The 20,567-nt window shown below is 49.3% G+C and overlaps 1 protein-coding gene across 4 annotated transcripts in view; it reads right to left on the reverse strand.

The window, feature by feature from the left end:
• Window positions 1–5,159: 5,159 nt before the first annotated feature.
• LOC132807198 (gastrula zinc finger protein XlCGF26.1-like) overlaps window positions 5,160–20,567 on the reverse strand; it is a 270,173-nt gene continuing 254,765 nt past the window's right edge. For 3 of the 4 annotated variants that reach the window (XM_060821495.1, XM_060821494.1, XM_060821496.1), the window contains one exon: window positions 17,783–19,607. In XM_060821495.1, the coding sequence (XP_060677478.1) occupies window positions 17,893–19,398 (1,506 nt within the window). In that variant the 5' untranslated portion in view covers window positions 19,399–19,607 and the 3' untranslated portion in view covers window positions 17,783–17,892. Of the gene's footprint in view, window positions 7,397–17,782; window positions 19,608–20,567 lie in introns of those variants that run through there. The other variant, XM_060821497.1, reaches the window with a different exon arrangement.

Here is a 20,567-nt window from a genome sequence, read left to right on the forward strand (position 1 = left end):
TTCCTCCATAAACATCCACTTCTTTCTTGTTCAAAAATCAGATTAACTCAGCCTTGAATTTATTCAAATGACCCCCTAACTGCAGGAAGACATCCCCATTTCTGAACTCAATTCCTCTTACTAATTCTTGATGAAGGGCTTCTGCCCGAAACGTCGAATTTCCTGTTCCTTGGATGCTGCCTGACCTGCTGCGCTTTTCCAGCAACACATTTTCAGCTCCTCTTACGAACACACCACTTGCCTTGCTCATTGCCTGCTGCACCTGTCTGACAACTGGCACAGAAGGACACTGATGCCCCTCTGAACATCCACGCATCATTCCTGATGAAGGGCTTGTGCCCGAAACTTCGACTGTCCTACTGCTCGGATGCACCTTGAATGAATCTACCGTCCCTACCTCTGCTGGCAATGCGTTCCAGGCACCTATCACCCTCTGAGTAATGTACTTTCTGTGTGCATCTCCAAAATAATGTCCCAACTCCTGTACTCAGCATGTGAACAATGAAGGCAAGTGTGCTGAACACCTTCTTCACCCCCCTCTACCAGTGATGTAACTTTCAAGAACAATGAACCTGAACACCCCCCAGGTCTCTGTTCTACAACATGACCCAGAGCCCTACCATTACCTGTTCAAGTCTTGCCCTCCTTTATTTTAGCAAAATGCAACCCCTCACTTATATCCATACCTCTCTCATACACACACGCTCTCTCTCAGACATACACATACACCACCCCCTCAAAACTCTCACCCTCTTGCAGACTCATACTCCATCACAATCTCACTTTATCAAGCAGGCACAAATGCAAATAGACACTCACAGCGCACAAACACACACACACACTTCCCTGAAGGGAGTTTCCCTGAAACGTCAATTTTCCTGCTCCTCGGATGCAACCCGACTTGCTGCAGCACCACATGCTCGATTCTAAACTTATTACCCTCTAGTTCTGGATTGCTACATCCAAAGGAAAATACCACATCTATTTACCCTATCCATGCCCCTCATGATGATATAAAAGTATATAAGGTCACTCCTCAGACTCTGGCAAGCTACGGAAAACAGTCCCAACCTGAACTTCTGTCTCTCCTCACCCAGGTAACCAAGACACATACCTGAGGGCGTAAAGTCTGCTCCCTCGCTGGATTCACTCCAGTTGCTACAAGTGAGCCTGCTCCGTCATACATTAAGATCATGGCTGATCTATCCATCGTTTCATCTTCTCTTCCCTGCACTGTCACAAGGAACCCCTTAATTCCCCAACCAGGCCAAATCCCACCCAACTGTGTCTTGAATAGACTTAATGAAGCTGCCTCTATTGCTTCCTTAGCCAGAGTATTCCCTAGATTTTGATGAAGGGCTTTTGCCCGAAACATCGATTTTCCTGCTCTCCAGATGCTGCCTGACCTGCTGTGCTTTTCCAGCACCACTCTAATCTAGACTATTCCGTAGATTCACGACCCTCTGGGAAAAGCAGTTCCTCCTCATCTCTGTCTGAAAGCTACTCCCTCTAACCTTGAGGCCTAGTCTCACCCACCAGAGATTACTGGACAGGCTAGGGCTTCATCCCCACAGTGCAATGACATTGGGAAGATGTTTCCATTGGTAGGAGAGACTAGGACCAGAGGACACAGCTTTAAGAATAAAGGGAAGACCTTTAGGAACAGAGATAAGCGATGTCTCCTTTTCTGTCGACAGCGAGGAGCATGGACAATGTACTGGTGACACCAGCGAGCAGGTGTGCTGTTGTTCACACCGAGGAGCAGACACAATGTGCTCTGTGGCGATGCTGGTGTTATTGACAGATGTTAAATGTTCAAATGCCAAGAGGAGAAATAAAGGGTAGAGCCACAGTTCTTTTTCACCATGTGGCTCAACATTTTATAGCTTTTGTCTGGCTGCTCAACTTTTTTTTTGATGTCTTTTCCCCAGAGTTGGGGTGAGGTTCACAACTAGACGGCATAGGTTTAGGGTGAGAGCAGAAAGATATTAAAGGTACCTAAGGGGCAACTTTTCCATGCAGAGGATGGTGCATGTATGGAAGGAGCTGCGAGAGGAAGTAGTGGAGGCCGTATAATTACAGTGTTTAAAAGGCATCTGGATGGGTATATGAATAGGAAGGATTTAGAGGGATATGAACCAAGTGCTGACAAATAGGACTAGATTAATTTAGGATATCTGGTTGGCATGGGCAGGTTGGATCAAATGGGTGTGTTCATGTGCTGTACATCTTTATGACTGTAAATAATAAAAAAGTATATTTTTCCAAATACCAAACTATCTCCATGTTAACAAGGCTTAGTTCACCACATACTTTACTAACCATTCTCAACAAGTCCTACCCCTTGAATGACTAAGAACATACAATGCTGGTGCATAATCTCCTTCACTACTTTTTACACACTACCCTCAACAATTGTACAAGTAACAGCATAGGGCAAACAGCACGAGGATTAAAAAAAACAGTGAGGGGTAAACAGCACAAGGATTAAAAAAACAGTGAGGGGTAAACAGCACAAGGATAAAAAACACAGTGAGGGGTAAACAGCACAAGCGCCAGTAAAAGCAGATGGAAAATGAGTGTAAAATGTCACTATGACAGGACAGGCCCCAATGTTTCTCCCGTTTCCCCCGTTCCCCCCACCCCCCCACACACACACCCCCCCCATTCAACATGCAAATCACCCTCTTTCAAAATGTTGCCCCTCCGGTTCCTTTTGAATCTCTCTCCTTACATTAAACAAAATGGCCCCCTAGTTTTGAGTTCCCCTACGCTAAGCAAGAGCCATTTTCTATTCACCTTACCTCCACTCCTCATGATTTTATCAATCTCAATAATGTCACCCCCCAACTTCCTGTGCTGCAGTGAATAAAGTCCCAGCCTCTCCTTATAACTTCAACCCTCCAGTCCTTACAACATCCTGGTAACTCTTTATTAAACCCTCTCTAACAGTATTCTTCCTATTACAGGGCCACCAGAACTGTACACAATACTCTGAAAATGGCCTCACCAACATCCTGTACAACCTCAACATGATGTCCCAACCCCTATCCTCAATGGTGTGAACAATGAAGGCAATGTTGCAAAATGCCTTCTTAATCACCCTGTCTACCAATGATGCAACTTCCATTGAACTCAGTACCTGAACACCACCATCCCCCACCTCCCCCATGTCTGTCTGTTCTAGAAGTGACTCATGGCCCGACCATTATCTGCACAACCCCCTGCGTTTATTAAGCCTCTCCCTCACACCTCTCAGAGAGGCGCACACTCCTCAACACTCTCTCACACACTTGCAGTCTCATACTCCATCTCACACACACACTTTCCCAAGCATGCACATACTCTCACATGCACATACACACACACTACTCTTTGGGGTGAAATTGTATTGGCAGAATTATATTTGCAGATACATTCAATTTTGTTCAAAAAGCACACAATCTGCAGGCAGTCAATGCATGTAATATTTTACAAATTCCGACTTTGGAAACAGAACCAGTCTGATTCAAGATTGGAACACTGACAGACTCAAATCTCACACCTTTAATGCATTGTCTGAGCGGAGAGGTCTTTTTTTATAAAACCTTATGTCATTTCAAGAACATTGTTACATATTAATGAACCAAAGCCCACACCCATTCTAAGAGATGAAGACTATTTAAGTTTGTTCAATATATTCTATCAGTTGCATGACACTGATCTTTTGACATAAGTTCTGTGTCTTATGATGCTGTTCCATGAGGCTTATGTATTGATGAAGCAAGATGGTACAAGAGATAAAATTTATTATCATCCAGCAAGTAACAATTTGACTTCAGATGGTCAACATGATTTCGTCAAGGGCAGGTCGTGTCTCACAAACCTCACTGAGTTTTTTGAGAAGGTGACTAAGCATGTAGATGAGGGTAGGGCAGTTGATGTGGTATACTTGGACTTCAGTAAAGCCTTTGATAAGGTTTCACATGGTAGACTGATGGAGAAAATGCAGAGGCATGGAATTGAGGGTGATTTAACAGTTTGGATTAGAAACTGGAAGAAGGCAGCAAGTGGTGGTTGATGGAAAATATTCAGTCTGGAGTCCAGTTACTAGTGGTGTTCCACAAGGATGTTTTGGGACCACTGCTGTTTGTCATTTTTATAACTGACTTAGATGCAGGCATAGGTGGATGGATTAGTAAATTTGCAGACAACACTAAAGTCGGTGGAGTACTGGACAGTTTGGAAGAATGTTACAGATTGCAGGGGGAATTGGATAAACTGCAGAATTGGGCTGAGAGGTGGCAAATGGAGTTCAATGCAGCTAAATGTGAGGTGATGCACTTCGGGAAGAATAACAGGATGGCAGAGTAGTTGGGCAGTGGAAAGATCCTTGGTCGTGTGGATGTGCAGAGTCCATGTACAGAGATTCCTGAAAGTTGCCACCCAGGTGGATAGTGCTGTTAAGAAGGCATACGGTGTGTGAGGTTTCATTGGGAGAGGGATTGAGTTCTGGAACCACAATATCATGCTGCAACTATACAAAATACTGCTGCGGCCACACTTGGAATATTGTGTACGGTTCTGGTTGCCCCATCATAGGAAGGATGTGGAAGCATTGGCAAAGGTGCAGAGGAGATTTACCAGGATGTTGCCTGGTCTGGAGGGAAGGTCTTATGAGGAAAGGCTGAGAGACTTGGGTCTTTTCTCATTGGAAAGAAGGCGGCTAAGGGGGGATTTGATGGAGACATACAAGATGATCAGAGGATTAAATAGTTTAGACAGAGAAAGATGTTTTCCCAGGATGATGATGTTAGCTTGTACAAGAGGGCATAACTACAAATTGAGGAGTGATAGATTTAAGACAGATGTCAGAGGCAAGTTCTTTACCCAGGGAGTGGTAAGGGCGTGGAATGTCCTACCTGCTAAGGTAGTCAACTCAGCCACATTAGGGAGATTTAAACAATCCTTAGATAAGCGCATGGATGATTTTGGGATAGTGTCGGGGAATGAGCTGAGAATAGTTCACAGGTCGGCGCAACATCGAGGGTCGAAGGGCCTGTTCTGCGCTGGATTGTTCTATGTTCTAAACTTAGTGCAGGAGGCTGAAAGAAATGAGTAGCTTTAAAACAAAAACCTCTTGGAGCTCAAAGCTTTCAATGAGAGTCTGAGCCCGGTGGTAAGTTCAGGTAACCTTTATTGCAACCCAACTTTGTTACAGTTTCAGATCCCCCCAGCAAAAAGGCAGAGAAAAAGGAGTTGCTTTTTGAACAGCTCAAGGTGAAAGTGCACACACCACACCTCCCCAGTGCCCCCCTCACTGTCTTTACTATTGGTCAGCACCAAGTTGTCCCTTTGTAATTGGATCCTTGGTACAGCCGTAACCCGGAGGAAGTATTGCCTCACTCAGCAATTTCAAACCATACCCTGTCTCCAAGTAAGTTTCTCCCCGCTCCTTTGCCAGTGTGGGGAGGGCAGTGTAGAGTCAACCAGACTGCTGTGGGTCTGGAGTCACGTGTAGGCCAGACCGGGTAAAGGATGCAGCTGGAACGACTGAGTGTATCCTTTCCCACAATGGCGGTTCCCTTCCCTAACAAGGGAGAGAGGGAATCAGATGGGGGCTTTCTCCCCTGCACCACCCCCTCCCTGAAATGGTCTCATCGTTAGATTCCAAACTCCACATTTCTAACCGTATACCAATTCTGCCATCTGTCGTGGCGGGATTCAAACCTGGGAGTCCCCGGAACCGGGTTGATATTCCAATCGATAATGGGACTCGGCCGTCACTCCTTCAATCCCCCTGTGAAGGCACGTGAACTCGCTGGTGGCTCCGCAGTTGGGAGGAGTAGGTGAAGCCCTTCCCGCACTGAGAGCAGATGAACGGCCTCTCCCCGGTGTGGATCCGCTGGTGCCTCAGCAGGGAGGAAGATGTGCTGAAGGCCTTCCCACACTCGGGGCAGCTGAAGGGCTTCTCCCCCGTGTGGACCCTCTGGTGGGTCAGCAAGTGGGAGGAATACCTGAAGCCCTTCCCACACTGAGAGCAGGTGAATGGCCTCTCCCCGGTGTGGACTCGCCGGTGGGTCAGCAGGGTGGAGGAATCACTGAAGGCCTTCCCACCTCCGGGGCAGCTGAAGGACATCTCCCTGGTGTGGACACGCTGGTGCCTCAGCAGGGTGGAGACCTGGGTAAAAGCCTTCCTGCACTCTGAGCAGCTGAACGGCCTCTCCCCCGTGTGGATCCGCTGGTGGGTCTGCAGGGTGGAGGAGGAGGTAAAGCCCTTCCCGCACTGAGAGCAGGTGAATGGCCTCTCCCCCGTGTGGACCCGCCGGTGGGTCAGCAGATGGGAGGAGCAGGTGAAGCCCTTCCCACACTGAGCACAGCTGAAGGGCCTCTCCTCCATGTGGATCCGCTGGTGGCTCCGCAGGGTGGAGGAGCAGGTGAAGCCCTTCCCACACTGAGAGCAGGTGAACGGCCTCTCCCCAGTGTGGACCCGCTGGTGGGCCAGCAGGGCGGAGGAATTGCTGAAGGCCTTCCCACACTCGGGGCAGCTGAAGGGCCTTTCCCCCGTGTGGACATGCCGATGTCTCCGCAGGTTGGAAGAGCAGATGAAGCCCTTCCCACACTGAGAGCAGGTGAACGGCCTCTCCCCAGTGTGGACCCGCTGGTGACTCCGCAGGGTGGAGGAATCGCTGAAGGCCTTCCTACACTCAGGGCAGCTGAAGGGCCTTTCCCCCGTGTGGACACGCTGGTGCCTCAGCAGGGTGGAGGCCTGGGTAAAGGCCTTCCCGCACTCTGGGCAGCTGAAGGGGCTCTCCCCCGTGTGGACATGCTGGTGGGTAAGCAGGGCGGAGGAATTGCTGAAGGCCTTCCCGCACTCGGGGCAGCTGAAGGGCCTCTCCCCGGTGTGGACCTGCTGGTGCCTCAGCAGGGTGGAGACCTGAGTAAAGGCCTTCCCGCACTCTGAGCAGCTGAAGGGCCTCTCACCGGTGTGGACCCGCTGGTGGGTCTGGAGGTTGAAGGAGTAGGTGAAGCCCTTCCCGCACTGAGAGCAGGTGAATGGCCTCTCCCCCGTGTGGATACGCTGGTGGGTCAGCAGGGAGGAGACGTGGGTAAAAGCCTTCCCGCACTGAGAGCAGCTGAAGGGCCTCTGCCCTGTGTGGACATGCTGGTGGGTCAGCAGGGAGGAGACGTGGGTAAAAGCCTTCCCGCACTGAGAGCAGCTGAAGGGCCTCTGCCCTGTGTGGACACGCTGGTGCCTCAGCAGGGTGGAGGCCTGGGTAAAGGCCTTCCCGCACTCTGGGCAGCTGAAGGGCCTCTCCCCCGTGTGGATCCGCCGATGGGCCAACAGGGCGGAGAAAAACATGAAGGCCTTCCCACAATCGGGGCAGCTGAAGGGTCTTTTCCCCGTGTGGTCCTGCTGGTGGGCCAGCAGGTGGGAGGAATGTCTAAAGGCCTTCCCACAGTCGGTGCAGGGGAATGGCTTCTCCCCGCTGTGACTGCGCCGATGAGTCTCCAGGGTAGACGGGACACGGAAGCCTTTCCCACAGTCACCACACTTCCACGGTTTCTCCACGTGGCGGGATTCCTCCGGTTTCTCCATGGCCACAGCTTCAGCTGCTCACAAACACATGTGGAGCCCCTTTCTGCCTTGAAATCCCCTTCCCAGGCCATATAACTGTTTCAGGCTCCACACACAGTGCGCTGCAACAGTGGGGTCTCTCGTCCAGTCCCACTAATGCTGAAAACATACTCAGACAGGAACCAAAAAGCGTTGATCCCTCTCACAGAAATCACAGTCAAAAACTGTCCCGATGGATTGAGTGACTGTCAGACATTGACATCAAAGTGAGGACTGCTGACCCTGGACAGTCAGTCGAAAAATTTGGCGCTGGAAAAGCACAGCAGGTCAGGCAGCATCCGAGGAGCAGGAGAGTCAATGTTTCGGGCATAAGCCCTTTATCCGTTGATTTTGAAACTTCAGTCTTCAGATTTTCAAATACTCTGCAAAAAGAGATTACAAGAGTCATCACTATCAGTACAGGGTAGAAATTCAGAACAAGCAATTCTACTACTGTTCCACAAAATTGAAAGCACCATCCCACTCTCCCTTCCCCTCTGCTCTCACTCCGCTCTAACTAATTCCCCTGAAGGTGCTGATTCAGGATCTTACAGGGACAGAAAAATCAAAAACATAAGACTGACATCTCTCTGAATTTTGGATAACTCCACCTGAAAGTTACTATCTTTCACAACACTGGGGTCCTGCTGAGAGTGAGCAGGTCTGATTTTGGGAAGCAAAAAAAAAGTGTCAATTCAGGGTGAACCTGCAATGCAGCTTCTTGAGGAAGGACCAGACACAAAATGGTTAACGACCCCAGGAAGGTGGGAGCAAAATGAGACATCAAGGCATTAACACCAACACACTTCAGTCAAACTCTTCTGCTTCCCAGTCAGGGTAAAACATCCTCTGAAAGTCCAGCCTTCACAACCACACTTCTGCTTTCACCGAGGACAATTAGAATCACACAGCACGGAAACAGACCCTTTGGCCCAACCTGCCCAGATATCCTAAATTAATCTAGTCATGTTTGCCATCACTTGGCCCCTATATGGGCCGGGTGCTGGCAGCTGGGACTAAATTGGGTTGGCTATCTTGTCAGCAAGAACGAGTTGGATCGCAGGGTCTATTTCCGTGCTGTACATCTCGATTACTATAGTCGCATTTGCCATCACTTGGCCCTGACCCATCTGAACCCTTCATATTCAGATGTCCGTCCAGGAGCCTTGTAACTTGTCATCTTACCAGCACCCACCACTTCCTCTGGCAGCTCACGCCATCACTCAAGCGACTCCACGTTGAAAGCGTCTGGTCTGGTGCACCAGATGACATCAGGATAATCTCAGATCGTTCCAGATCGCATCGATACTCAGTCAGTGGCTTTCCCGATCAGAATGTTGTACGTGATCATACAGGTCAGCGGGTAGGCGATCCCCCACCTCTTAGTTCAAGTATCTCTACGAGAACTCCCTTGCTGGAGGGTCCCTTGGAGACACTTCAACTGGACTTCATCGAGTTGTAGAAATGAGTTGAGTTGCTATAAATATGTTGTGCTTATTATCGGTGTCTTTTCGAAGTGGACTGAAGCCTACCCTCCTCCTAATGCGACTGCTGAGACTGTGGTGAAGATTTTATTTAAGGAAATAATTCCTTCAGTATACCTGCGTGCATTAGCTCGGACAATGGACCACACTTTGTAGGTAATATTAACGGAGAACTCTGTTCCCAGCTTTGTATTTGTCGGCAACTGCATGGTGCTTATCCTCAGGTGGCCGGCCTTGGTGAATGTTTTAACCAGACTCAAGACGAAACTTGCCAAATTAATGGCCGAGTCTGGCCTCTCCTGGTTATGCTAATCCCTGTGGCCTCATTCCAGATGGGATCCATGTCTGCGGGCAAGACACGACTATCTCCAGCAGAGAGTCTCTCTGGTCACCCTCTCCGTACCCCTTGGAACGATTCGGCTCCCTTCTCAGTCCACGTCCACCACATGACTGAAGCAATGATTGGTTATGTTCTTGCTCTAACTAGCGTTATGCGTGCCTGTCACTCCCAGGAGCGTGCAGCCTCCAGTGATGTTCCCTCCCTTTCAGCCTTGTCACGGGTAGAGCCTGGTTCGTTGGTGCTCGTCAGAAACTGGACTGGCAAAGGTCTCCAACCTCGTTGGGATGGCCCCTTCCAAGTTTTACTTCCCACCCTTACGGTGGTCAAAGTCGCTGGGCGCTCAGCTTGGGTCCAACTGCACCATTGTACATTGATTGACCGCACCAATCAAAAGTGGGGAAGAGGAGGAGAGAATACTGGAATCCCAACAAAAGGAGTGGACCCTGTCCATTTGGGTTTTTGAATTTTGCTGTTCTAATGTTAATCTTTTTACAGATACTTGAACTAAGAGGAGGGACATGTGGGGGATCGCCTATCTCCTCACCTTTCTGATCACATACAACATCCTGATGGGGAAAGGCACTAAGTTTGGATGCAACCAGGAATGATCAGAGATTATCCACCAGCCATGCTGAGGAGATGCCGTCCAGTGCACCGGACCAGACGCCTTTGACGTGTGGGACGTGATGAAGATTGATTATTGCATCAGAAAGACCAGATGGTCCATCTGGACAGTAGAAATCAGTGGGAGTTACCATGTCGTTACTATGTTTTTTTGATTTTACCTGCAGACACAAGCCTTGTGAGGATAAAAATGATCAACCCCGTTATTATGGTAAATATTTTAAGAGCGCCCAGGAACACCTTCCCTTTTTGCAGGACGGGCCGACTCGAGAAAAGGGAAGCCTGATAGGGGAAACTCCTCAATCCACAAACAACTTATTTATACAGGCCCACAGAACACTCTTCACCCCAGAGGCAGTAGTATGTTACTCCTCTCTATCGGGAGATGACTTACTTGCCTCGTCCCCAATTACATTCTATTCGTCAGACTTCCTACTGCTGACCCTGCAAAGTGAAATATCACTTTCCAACAGCTCCGGTCTGTGTATACACACAGCTGGTGTAACACTGGCTGGGGTACAGCAGGCCTTATGCGGCACATGGATCTGGAACGGAACCCTTCCCTTGCGCATTTATAGGCCTTTTCTCTTTTCAGAATCTGATATTGTCACCAAGACCATGTACAATAGAGCCTAGGGAGAGCCCAATGGCAACAGCATTCTGAGGATCATTGTCTCCCATACAGTGCAAGTGCTTGAGTCACTTGGCCCATTTTTTATAGCGCTCAAGTGACTCCACTTGCAAATCGTCGACCCTTGAAGGGCGGCACGGTGGCACAGTGGTTAGCACTGCTGCCTCACAGCGCCTGTAGACCCGGGTTCAATTCCCGACTCAGGCGACTGTGTGGAGTTTGCACGTTCTCCCCGTGTCTGCGTGGGTTTCCTCCGGGTGCTCCGGTTTCCTCCCACAGTCCAAAGATGTGCGGGTCAGGTGAATTGGCCAAGCTAAATTGCCCGTAGTGTTAGGTAAGGGGTTAATGTAGGGGTATGGGTGGGTTGCGCTTCGGCGGGTCGGTGTGGACTTGTTGGGCCGAAGGGCCTGTTTCCACACTGTAAGTCTAATCTAATCTTTACTCCTGTAGACCTGACCAGACTCCCTGCTGGAACATTTCAGTCACCTATTTTAACAAACTCTCCCTAATATACATCAAACCAGACTATTATTTCTTCAGCTAAGGTAAATCTACCAATTTCCTTGTCCTGGATGGCAAAGATGTCCCTCTTAAGGTCACTATCGGAGACCTTGTTCCCACAATAGTACCTTGTCCTGGCCAGTGGACAAATTGATGAAACCTTTATCTGAGGAGGATGCAACGGTCGGTCTTAGCCAACCTTACTCCAACTGGAAGGATCCCAAGGGACTGGGTGACAATACAGGACACCCACGAGGCTGGGGAATCCAAAGTACCCTGAGGTTGGAAGGATCGGCAGGGGTGACAAGTCAAAAGAACCGCAATTCCCTCTTTTGCGGCCTGACCATTCGAGGAAATAAGACTAAAGAGGCTCTGGAACAGAGTAAACTGGGATTATCAGACCTGTGTGCAGAATCGGGATGCTTTAGACTATATACTCGCCTGGGAGGGTGAGGTCTGCACCATTGTCCAAGATAAATGCACTATGGGCATTCCCGATCTCACTGGCAATATTACTAAGATACAAGAAGAGATCCAGGTATTCCTTGACAGAATGACTGAAGGGACCAGTTGGGGAAACTGCAGGTCGGGCTGATGGTACAATTGGTTGATCAATTTAACTATTTATGTTAGAATACTTTTCCCCTGTGTAGGTATTGGTATTGTTAGATATTTAATTGCTAGGCTTATGAGGTCCCTTAGTCATAGAGATTTGCCCCAGAAGATGCTCCTTTTGCGTTCCGATGACTCACCCACACGTGTCGATGGCGATGATAAATATGACCAGATGAGCTGCGAAGATGGTGGTGCCGCTCTACAGGATGTTGATGGCTGGACCACCTTGAAGGGCATTCGTTTGGACTAGCCTTCTCTTTCAGTGATCACGGTGCAATCAAAGGGAGGAATGAGGGTGTGGGCATTTGCATGATAAAGTCTCCAGCCTTAAAATTTGTCATTAAACATTTAGACTAAAATGTAATGCTGAATTATTGAATACATTTACTGCACTAGAAAATAAACAGGCAGGAAGGCTCAGAAAGAGGAGAGAACTTAAAGATAGGGACACCTGGGCTCACCAAGTGATAACAGGATGCTATAAGGCAATTAAGAAGGTTTGTCTCAGCATCGGTGAATCTGTGGGAACAGGACACCAAGTGATAACATTCACAGCCGTTCCCTTGTGAGACCATTTTAGTGCTGAGGCTGTTGAATCCCATTGAAAATTAACCCTTAGTGCTTATCTGCAATGGATTGAAATGAATGGCATTTTGGGACGTTATGATGATATTGAGTAGCCATTACTGGTTATTGAATACAAACTCTGTAAAAGGAAATATTGATAAAGCTTTACCTTACTTGCTGCAGCCGAGACTCCAGCGGAGGCAATAGGCCGCGGACACAGTTCCGTCTTCGGGACGGCCCCGCCCCCTCCGGCGCCAATGCGACACGTAAACCCCGCCCCTTCAGAACGCAGCACGTAAACCCCGCCCCTTCCGAACAAAGCTCAATAATATCCGCCCCTTCCGAACAAAGCTCGTAATACCCGCCCCTTCGAGACAAAGCCCCGCCTCTTGGAACCACACCTCTTTCCCCCTCCCGCACCAAAACCCACCCCTTCCCCTGATCCCCGCGCGAATAAAAACCACGCCCCCTTCCCCACGAGCAACCGCCCACAAAGCCGCGCGCCTCCAGGCTCAACGCGCCGCATCGCCCGCTGAGCCTCGTCCCGCCTACTAGCGCGCGTTCCTTTCACGAGACACGCCCCGCTAATGAGCAACGCCCTCCCGCTAAAACCCGCCCCCAGACTAAACCCCGCCCACCCAGGTATATTTGGAAGCACTAGCTTCTGCAGCGCTGCTCCTTCTGCGGGCAGCTGTGCTGCAGGATCATAAGAGACAGAATTAATAGCAAAACATCACAGTGTCATGCAACCGACACAATATTTGGAACAAATCTGGATCACTGCTGAGTCCTTCATCTTTTAAAATAGGTTGCAGGTTTTAGTTCATCAATATATAAATTCCAGAACATTAGATCAGAATCCCTACAGTGTGGAAACAAGCCCTTCGGCCCAACAAGTCCACACCGACCCGCCGAAGAGCAAAACACCCAGCCCAATTCCCCGTCAACCAAAACACGGGGCAATTTCGCGTGGCCAATTCACCCTAACCCGCACGTCTTTGGACTGTGGGAGGATACCCACGCAGATGTGGAAGGGGAATTGAACCCGGGGCTCTGGCACTGTGAGGCAGCAGTGCTAACCACAAATAAAGGTGACATTTTCTGTTTTTCAGTGGCAGCAGCAACCCAGGAGTGGGGAGTCACTGATTTGAGGTTTTAAATTTGCAGTCGGAGAGCAGAGGTTCCTGGGAGAGGAGGGACGACTTATTTTTATTTCCTTCCTGGGTATAAGTCAGTGGGTACTGTTGAGGCAGGAAAATGACCTACCAGGGGTATGCACTGGGGCCCAGGTCTCTGGCACAGAGCCTGTCCCCTGTTGCACCAGAAGGGAAGGAGGGAAAGCAGGAGAGGGTTAGTCATTAGGGACTCGATAGTTAGAGGGTCAGATGGAAGGTATGTTGGGAACGGACAAGACTCGCGGTTGGTGTGTTGCCTCCCAGGTGCCAGGGTGCCTGATGTCTCGAATCGTATCTTTGAGGTCCTGAAGGGAGAGGGTTTCCAGCCCCAAGTAATGGTCCATGTAGGTATCAATGACAAAGGTAGAAATGTGAGAAACTGAACTCACTCATAAATCAATCAGCCTGAGACAAAGCCTTGGAAACAAAAACAATTTATTACAGTCTTGCAGGTACCGGACGCTTCTGCAATCAAGCAGAAATGCTCACCAAACAGAGCACGTTAGCTTTCTTATTCAGTTTACAAGTTGCGGAATCACGCCTCCTTTTTCCCATCCTATCATAAGCCGATTACCTCACTTGTTAGTTGTTTTTTTATCTGGCCAACCTGCTGTCCTTGTCTGCATTTTTTTGTTCCTTGTTTGTTACGGCTTGTTCTTTTGACCACTTTCTCTTATCATATTATAAGCTTTATTGTGAAATGCCCCTGTTCCTTCTTTTTGTGGTCAACTACAACACTTTAAAGTTATTTCCTAGCTTAAAACTATTTTCTTTAAAAGTCCCTCTATATTCATTAAAGTCTTAACCTGGAGTATGCTACATGCTACAAGAATTCCGCGACCGTTTGGATAATGTTCCCCTTCCCTTCCCCCACTACACCCTGTCACCCATCTGCAAAAACATTTCTAATCTCCCACAGAATGAGGGAGAGGGAAGTAAGGCAGGATTTCAGGGAGCTAAGGTGGAAACTGAGGGCTAAAACAAACAGATTGGTTATCTCTGGTTTGTTACCCGTGCCACATGACAGCAAGGCAAGGAATAAGGAGAGATATCAGCTGAACACGTGGCTGCAAGGATGGTGCAGGAGGGAGGGTTTCAGACTTTTGGATAATTGGGGCTCATTCTGGGGAAGGTGGGACTTGTACAAACAGGGCAGTCTTCACTTGAACCAGGGTGGGAAATATCCTTGGTGGGAAATTTGCTGGTGCTATTCGGGTGGGTTTAAACCAGCCCAGCAGGGGAATGGGAACCAGGAGTGTAGCTGCAGTCCACAGGACGATGAGTGTAGGGAGGACAGGGACAGGATTTCAGGGTCACAGGAATGTGCTGGCAGACAGCGAAGTGGTTTGAACTGTGTCTACTTCAGTGCCCGAGTATCCGAAATAAGGTAGGTGAGCTTGCAGCACGGCTAGGTACCTGGGACTTGGATGTTGTGGCCATTTTGGAGACATGGATAGAGCAGGGTGAGGAATGGATTTTGCAGGTTCCAGGGTTTTGATCTTTCATTAAGAACAGGCAAGGTGACAAAAGAGGGAGTGGCGTGGCCTTGTTAGTCAAGGATAGGAAAACGGTGGCTGACAGAACTTATGATGAGGACTTGTCCACTGAGGTAATGTGGGCTGAGGTTAGAAACAGGAGAGGAGAGGTCACACTGCTTGGAGTTTTTTTTAAATAGGACTCTGCAGAGTTCCAGGGAAATGGAAGAGAGGATTAGCAAAATTATTCTGGGTAGGAGTGAATGGAACAGGGTGGGCATTATGGGGTCTTTAACTACCCCAACATTGACTGGAAATGCTTTCACTCTAGTACATCGTATGGATCAGTTTTTGTCCAGTGTGTGCAGGAGGGTTTTCTGACACAGTATGTCGAAGGGCTGACAAGAGGGGAGGTCACACTGGATCTGGTGCTTGGTAATGAACCAGGCCAGGTGTTTGATTGAGTGGTAGGTGAGCACATTGGAGAGAGTGAGCATAATTCAGTTAGGTTTCATTTAGCGATGTAAAGGGATAGGAACATGCTACAGGTCAAGAGTTATCGATAGGGCAAGGGCAATTATAATGCAATTAGGCAAGACTTAGGATGCATAGAATAGGGTAGCACAATGCAGGGGATGGGGATAATTGAAATGTGGAGTTGGTTTAAGGAACAGATATTGTGTGTCCTTGATAGATATGTGCCTGTCAGGCAGGGAGGAAGTGATAAGGTAAGGGAACTGCAGTTTACAACAGAAATTGCATCTCTTGTTACAAAGAAGGAGGAGGCTTATGTGTTGATGAGGCAAGATGGTTCAGATGAGGCGATGGAGAGCTACAGATCAGCTAGGAAGGATTTAGAAGAGAGAGTTAAGAGCAAAGAGAGGACATGAGCAGTCTTTAACACATAGAATAAAGGAGAACCCGAAAGCTTTGTGTCGGTATCTGATGAATAAAAGGACGATTAGGGTAGGAAGAGAGCCAATCAAAGACAGAAGTGGGAAGTTGAGTGTGGGCCCTGTGGAGATTGGAGAGGTGGTAATGAATCTCTCTCATCGGTCTTCACTCAAGGAAAAGGAGAATATTGTAGAGGAGAAGAATGAGATACGAGATATTAGACTCAAAAGGATCGAGGTTAGTTGCACACAGGTGTTATCAATTCTAGAAGAGTGAAAGTAGACAAGTGCCCTGGGCCAGATGAGATTTATCCGAGGATTCTCTGGGAAGCTAGGGAGGAGATAGCAGAGCCTTTGGCTTTGATATTTGAGTCGTCATTGTCTATGGGTTTAGTACCAGAGAGGAGGATTGCAAATGTTGTGCCCCTGTTCAAGAAGGGCAGCAGAGATGACCCAGGTAATTATAGACCAGTGAGCCTTACTTGTATTATAGGAAAGCTTTTGGAAAGGAATATTAGAGATAGGATTTATAATCATCTAGCAAGCAACAATTTGATTTCAGAGAGTCAACATAGTTTTGTCAAGGGCAGGTCATGTCTCACAAACCCCTGAGTTTTTTGAGAAGGTGACCAAGCATGTAGATGAGGGTAGGGCAGTTGACGTGGTACATGGACCTCAGTAAAGCCTTTGATAAGGTTCCACATGGCAGGCTGTTGAAGAAAATGCAGAGGCATGGGATTGAGGGTGATTTAGCAGTTTGTATTAGAAACTGGCTTTCTGAAAGAAGGCAGCAAGTGGTGGTTTTTGGAAAATATTCAGCCTGGAGTCCGGTTACTAGTGGTGGCCACAAGGATTTGTTTTGGGACTACTGCGGTTTATCATTTTTATAAATGGCTTAGATGCAGGCATTGGTGGATAGATTAGTAAATTTGCAGACGACACTAAAGTCGGTGGAGAACTGGACAGTTTGGAAGAATGTTACAGGTTGCAGGGGGACTTGGATAAACTGCAGAATTGGGCTGAGAGGTGGCAAATGGAGTTCAATGCAGCTATATGTGAGGTGATTCACTTTGGGAAGAATAACAGGAAGGCAGTGATCTAGGAGTCCACATGCATAGATCCCTGAAAGTTGCCACCCAGGTGGATAGTGCTGTAAAGAAGGCATACGGTGTGATCGGTTTCATTCGTAGAGGGATTGAGTTCCAGAACTGCAATATCATGCTGCAACTATACAAAACGCTGGTGCAGCCACACTTGGAATATTGTGTATAGTTCTGGACCCCATATTTCAGGAAGGATGTGGAAAACATTGGAAAAGGAGCAGAGGAGATTTATCAGTTTGTTGCCTGGTCTGGAGGGAGGGTCTTATGAGGAAAGGCTGAGAGACTTGGGTCTGTTCTCATTGGAAAGAAGAAGAACCCCTTACCTAACACTACGGGCAATTTAGCATAGCCAAGTCACCTGACCCGCACATCTTTGGACTGTGGGAGGAAACCGGAGCACCTGGAGGAAACCCACGCAGACACGGGGAGAACGTGCAAACTCCACACAGTCAGTCGCCTGAGTCGGGAATTGAACCCGGGTCTCAGGCACTGTGAGACAGCAGTGCTAACCACTGTGCCACCGTGCCGCCCACAAATTGATTTTGGGACAGTGTAGGGGGACGAGCTGTGAATAATTCATAGGTCGGCGCAACATCGAGGGCCGAATGGCCTGTTCTGCGCTGGATTTTTCTATGTTCTAAACTTAGTGCAGGAGGCTGAAAGAAATGAGCAGCTTTAAAACAAAACCTCTTGGAGCTCAAAGCTTTCAATGAGAGTCTGAGCCCGCTGGTAAGTTCAGGTAACCTTTATTGCAACCCAACTTTGTTACAGCTTCAGATCCCCCCAGCAAAAAGGCAGAGAAAAAGTAGTTGCTTTTTGAACAGCTCAGGGTCAAAGTGCACACACCACACCTACCCTGTCGATAATGGGACTCGGCCGCCACTCCTTCAATCCCCCTGCGATGGCACATGAACCCGCTGGTGGCTCTGCAGGTGGGAGGAGCGGGTGAAGCCCTTCCCGCATTCGGGGCAGCTGAAGGGCCTCTCCCCGGTGTGGATCCGCTGGTGGCTCCGCAGGTTGGAGGAGCAGGTAAAGCCCTTCCCGCACTGAGGGCAGGTGTACGGTCTCTCCCCGGTGTGGACCCGCTGGTGGGTCAGCAGCGTGGAGGAACTGCTGAAGGCCTTCCCGCACTGAGAGCAGGTAAAGGGCCTCTCCCCCGTGTGGATCCGCTGGTGCCTCATCAGGGAGGAGGTGTTGCTAAAGGCCTTCCCACACACGGGGCAGGTGAAGGGCCTTTCTCCGGTGTGGACCCGCTGGTGCCTCATCAGGGAGGAGATGTCGGTAAAGGCCTTCCCGCACTCAGGGCAGCTAAAGGGTCTCTCCCCGGTGTGGACACGCCGGTGGCTCCGCAGGGCTGAGATGTGGGTAAAGGCCTTCCCACACTCGGGGCAGCTGAAGGGCCTCTCCCCGGTGTGGACCCGCTGGTGGCTCCGCAGGGCGGAGACGTGGGTAAAGGCCTTCCCGCACTTGGGGCAGCTGAAGGGCCTCTCCCCTGTGTGGACACGACAGTGGCTCCGCAGGTTGTAGGAATAGCTGAAGGCCTTCCCACACTCAGAGCAGCTGAAGGGCCTTTCCCCGGTGTGGATCCGCTGGTGCCTCATCAGGGAGGAGGTGTTGGTAAAGGCCTTTCCGCAGTCGGGACAGCTGAAGGGCTTCTCCCCGGTGTGGATCCGCTGGTGCCTCAGCAGGGTGGAGACGTCGGTAAAGGCCTTCCCGCACTCAGGGCAGCTGAAGGGCCTCTGCCCCGTGTGGACACGCTGGTGGCTTAGCAGGGTGGAGGAATACCTGAAGGCCTTCCCGCACTCGGTGCAGCTGAACGGCCTTTCCCCCGCGTGGAAACGCCGGTGGGTCCGCAGGGTGGCGGAAGACCTGAAGGCCTTCCCACACTCAGGGCAGCTGAAAGGCCTCTCTCCTGTGTGGATCCGCCGATGGGCCAACAGGGCAGAGAAATATATGAAGGCCTTCCCACAATCTGGGCAGCTGATGGGTTTTTCCCCCATGTGGCCCCGCTGGTGGGCCAGCAGGTGGGAGGAATGTCTGAAGGCTTTCCCGCACTCGGTGCAGGGGAATGGCCTCTCCCCGGTGTGACTGCGTCGATGAGTCTCCAGGGCAGACGGGACACGGAAGCCTTTCCCACAGTCACCACACTTCCACGGTTTCTCCACAGGGCGGGATTCCTCAGCTTTCTCCATGGCCACAGCTTCAGCTGCACACAAACACGTGTAGAGCCCCTCCCTGCCGTGAAATCCCCTTCCCAGGCTGTATAACTGTTTCAGGCTCCACACACAGTGCGTTGCAACAGTGGGGTCTCTCGTCCAGTCCCACCTGATGCTGAAAACGTCCTCAAACAGGAACCAAAAAGCGTTGATCCCTCTCACAGAAATCACAGTCATAAATTGTTGTGGTCCCGATGGATTGAGTGACTGTCAGACATTGACATCAAAGTGAGGACTGCAGACACTGGAGAATCAGTCAAAAAAATGTGGCGCTAGAAAAGCACAGCAGGTCAGGCAGCATCCGAGGAGCAGGAAGAGTCAATGTTTCGGGCATAAGCCCTTCATCTGTTGATTTTGAAACTTCAGTCTTCAGATTTTCAAATACTCTGCAAAAAGCGATTACAAAAGTCATCACTATCAGTGCAGGGTAGAAATTCAGAACAAACAACTCTACTTTCTGTGGAATATTCTTTTGCTGTTCCACAAAATTAAAAGCACCATCCCACTATCCCTTCCCCTCTGTTCTCACTCCGCTCTAACACACTTCGGTCAAAGTCTTCTGCTTCCCAGTCAGAAGAAAGTGAGGATTGCAGGGCCCTTCAGGGCTCACGCCTGAAACATCGATTCTCCTGCTCCTTGGATGCTGTCTGACCTGCTGCGCTTTTCCAGCAACACATTTTCAGCTACTTCCAGTCAGGGCAAAACATGCTCTGAAAGTCCAGCCTTCACAACACACTTCTGCTTTCACTGAAGACAATTAGAGTCACACAGCACAGAAACAGACCCTTTAGCTCAATCTGTCTGAGTTGACCAGATATCCTAAATTAACCTAGTCACGTTTGCCATCTTTTGGCCCCTATATGGGCCGGGTGCTGGCAGCTGGGACTAAATTGGGTTGGCTATCATGTGCAATAGAGCTCAGGGAGAGCCTACTGGGAACAGAATTTTGAGGACCATTGTCTACCAGATGTACAGCACAGAAATAGTCCCTTCGGTCCATCTCATCCATGCTGATCAGATATCCTAAATCAATCTAGTCCCATTTGACAGCACATGGCCCATATCCCTCTAAACCCTTTCTATTCATATACCCAGCGAGATGCCTTTTAAATGCTGTAATTGTACCAGCCTACACCACTTCCTCTGGCAGCTCATTCTTTATATACACCACCCTCTGAATATAAGGGACCTTTTAAATCTCCCCCAAACCTAAATCTATTACCCTCTAGTTCTGGACTCCCCCATTCCAGGGAAATGCCTTGTCTATTTATCCTATCCATGCCACTCATGATGTTATAGTAATCTGTAGGGTCACCCCTCAGCCTCTGGTACTCAAGGGAAAACAG

This window comes from Hemiscyllium ocellatum (genome assembly GCF_020745735.1).
Source record: "Hemiscyllium ocellatum isolate sHemOce1 chromosome 27 unlocalized genomic scaffold, sHemOce1.pat.X.cur. SUPER_27_unloc_10, whole genome shotgun sequence".
In the NCBI taxonomy this organism is placed as follows: Eukaryota; Metazoa; Chordata; class Chondrichthyes; order Orectolobiformes; family Hemiscylliidae; genus Hemiscyllium; species Hemiscyllium ocellatum.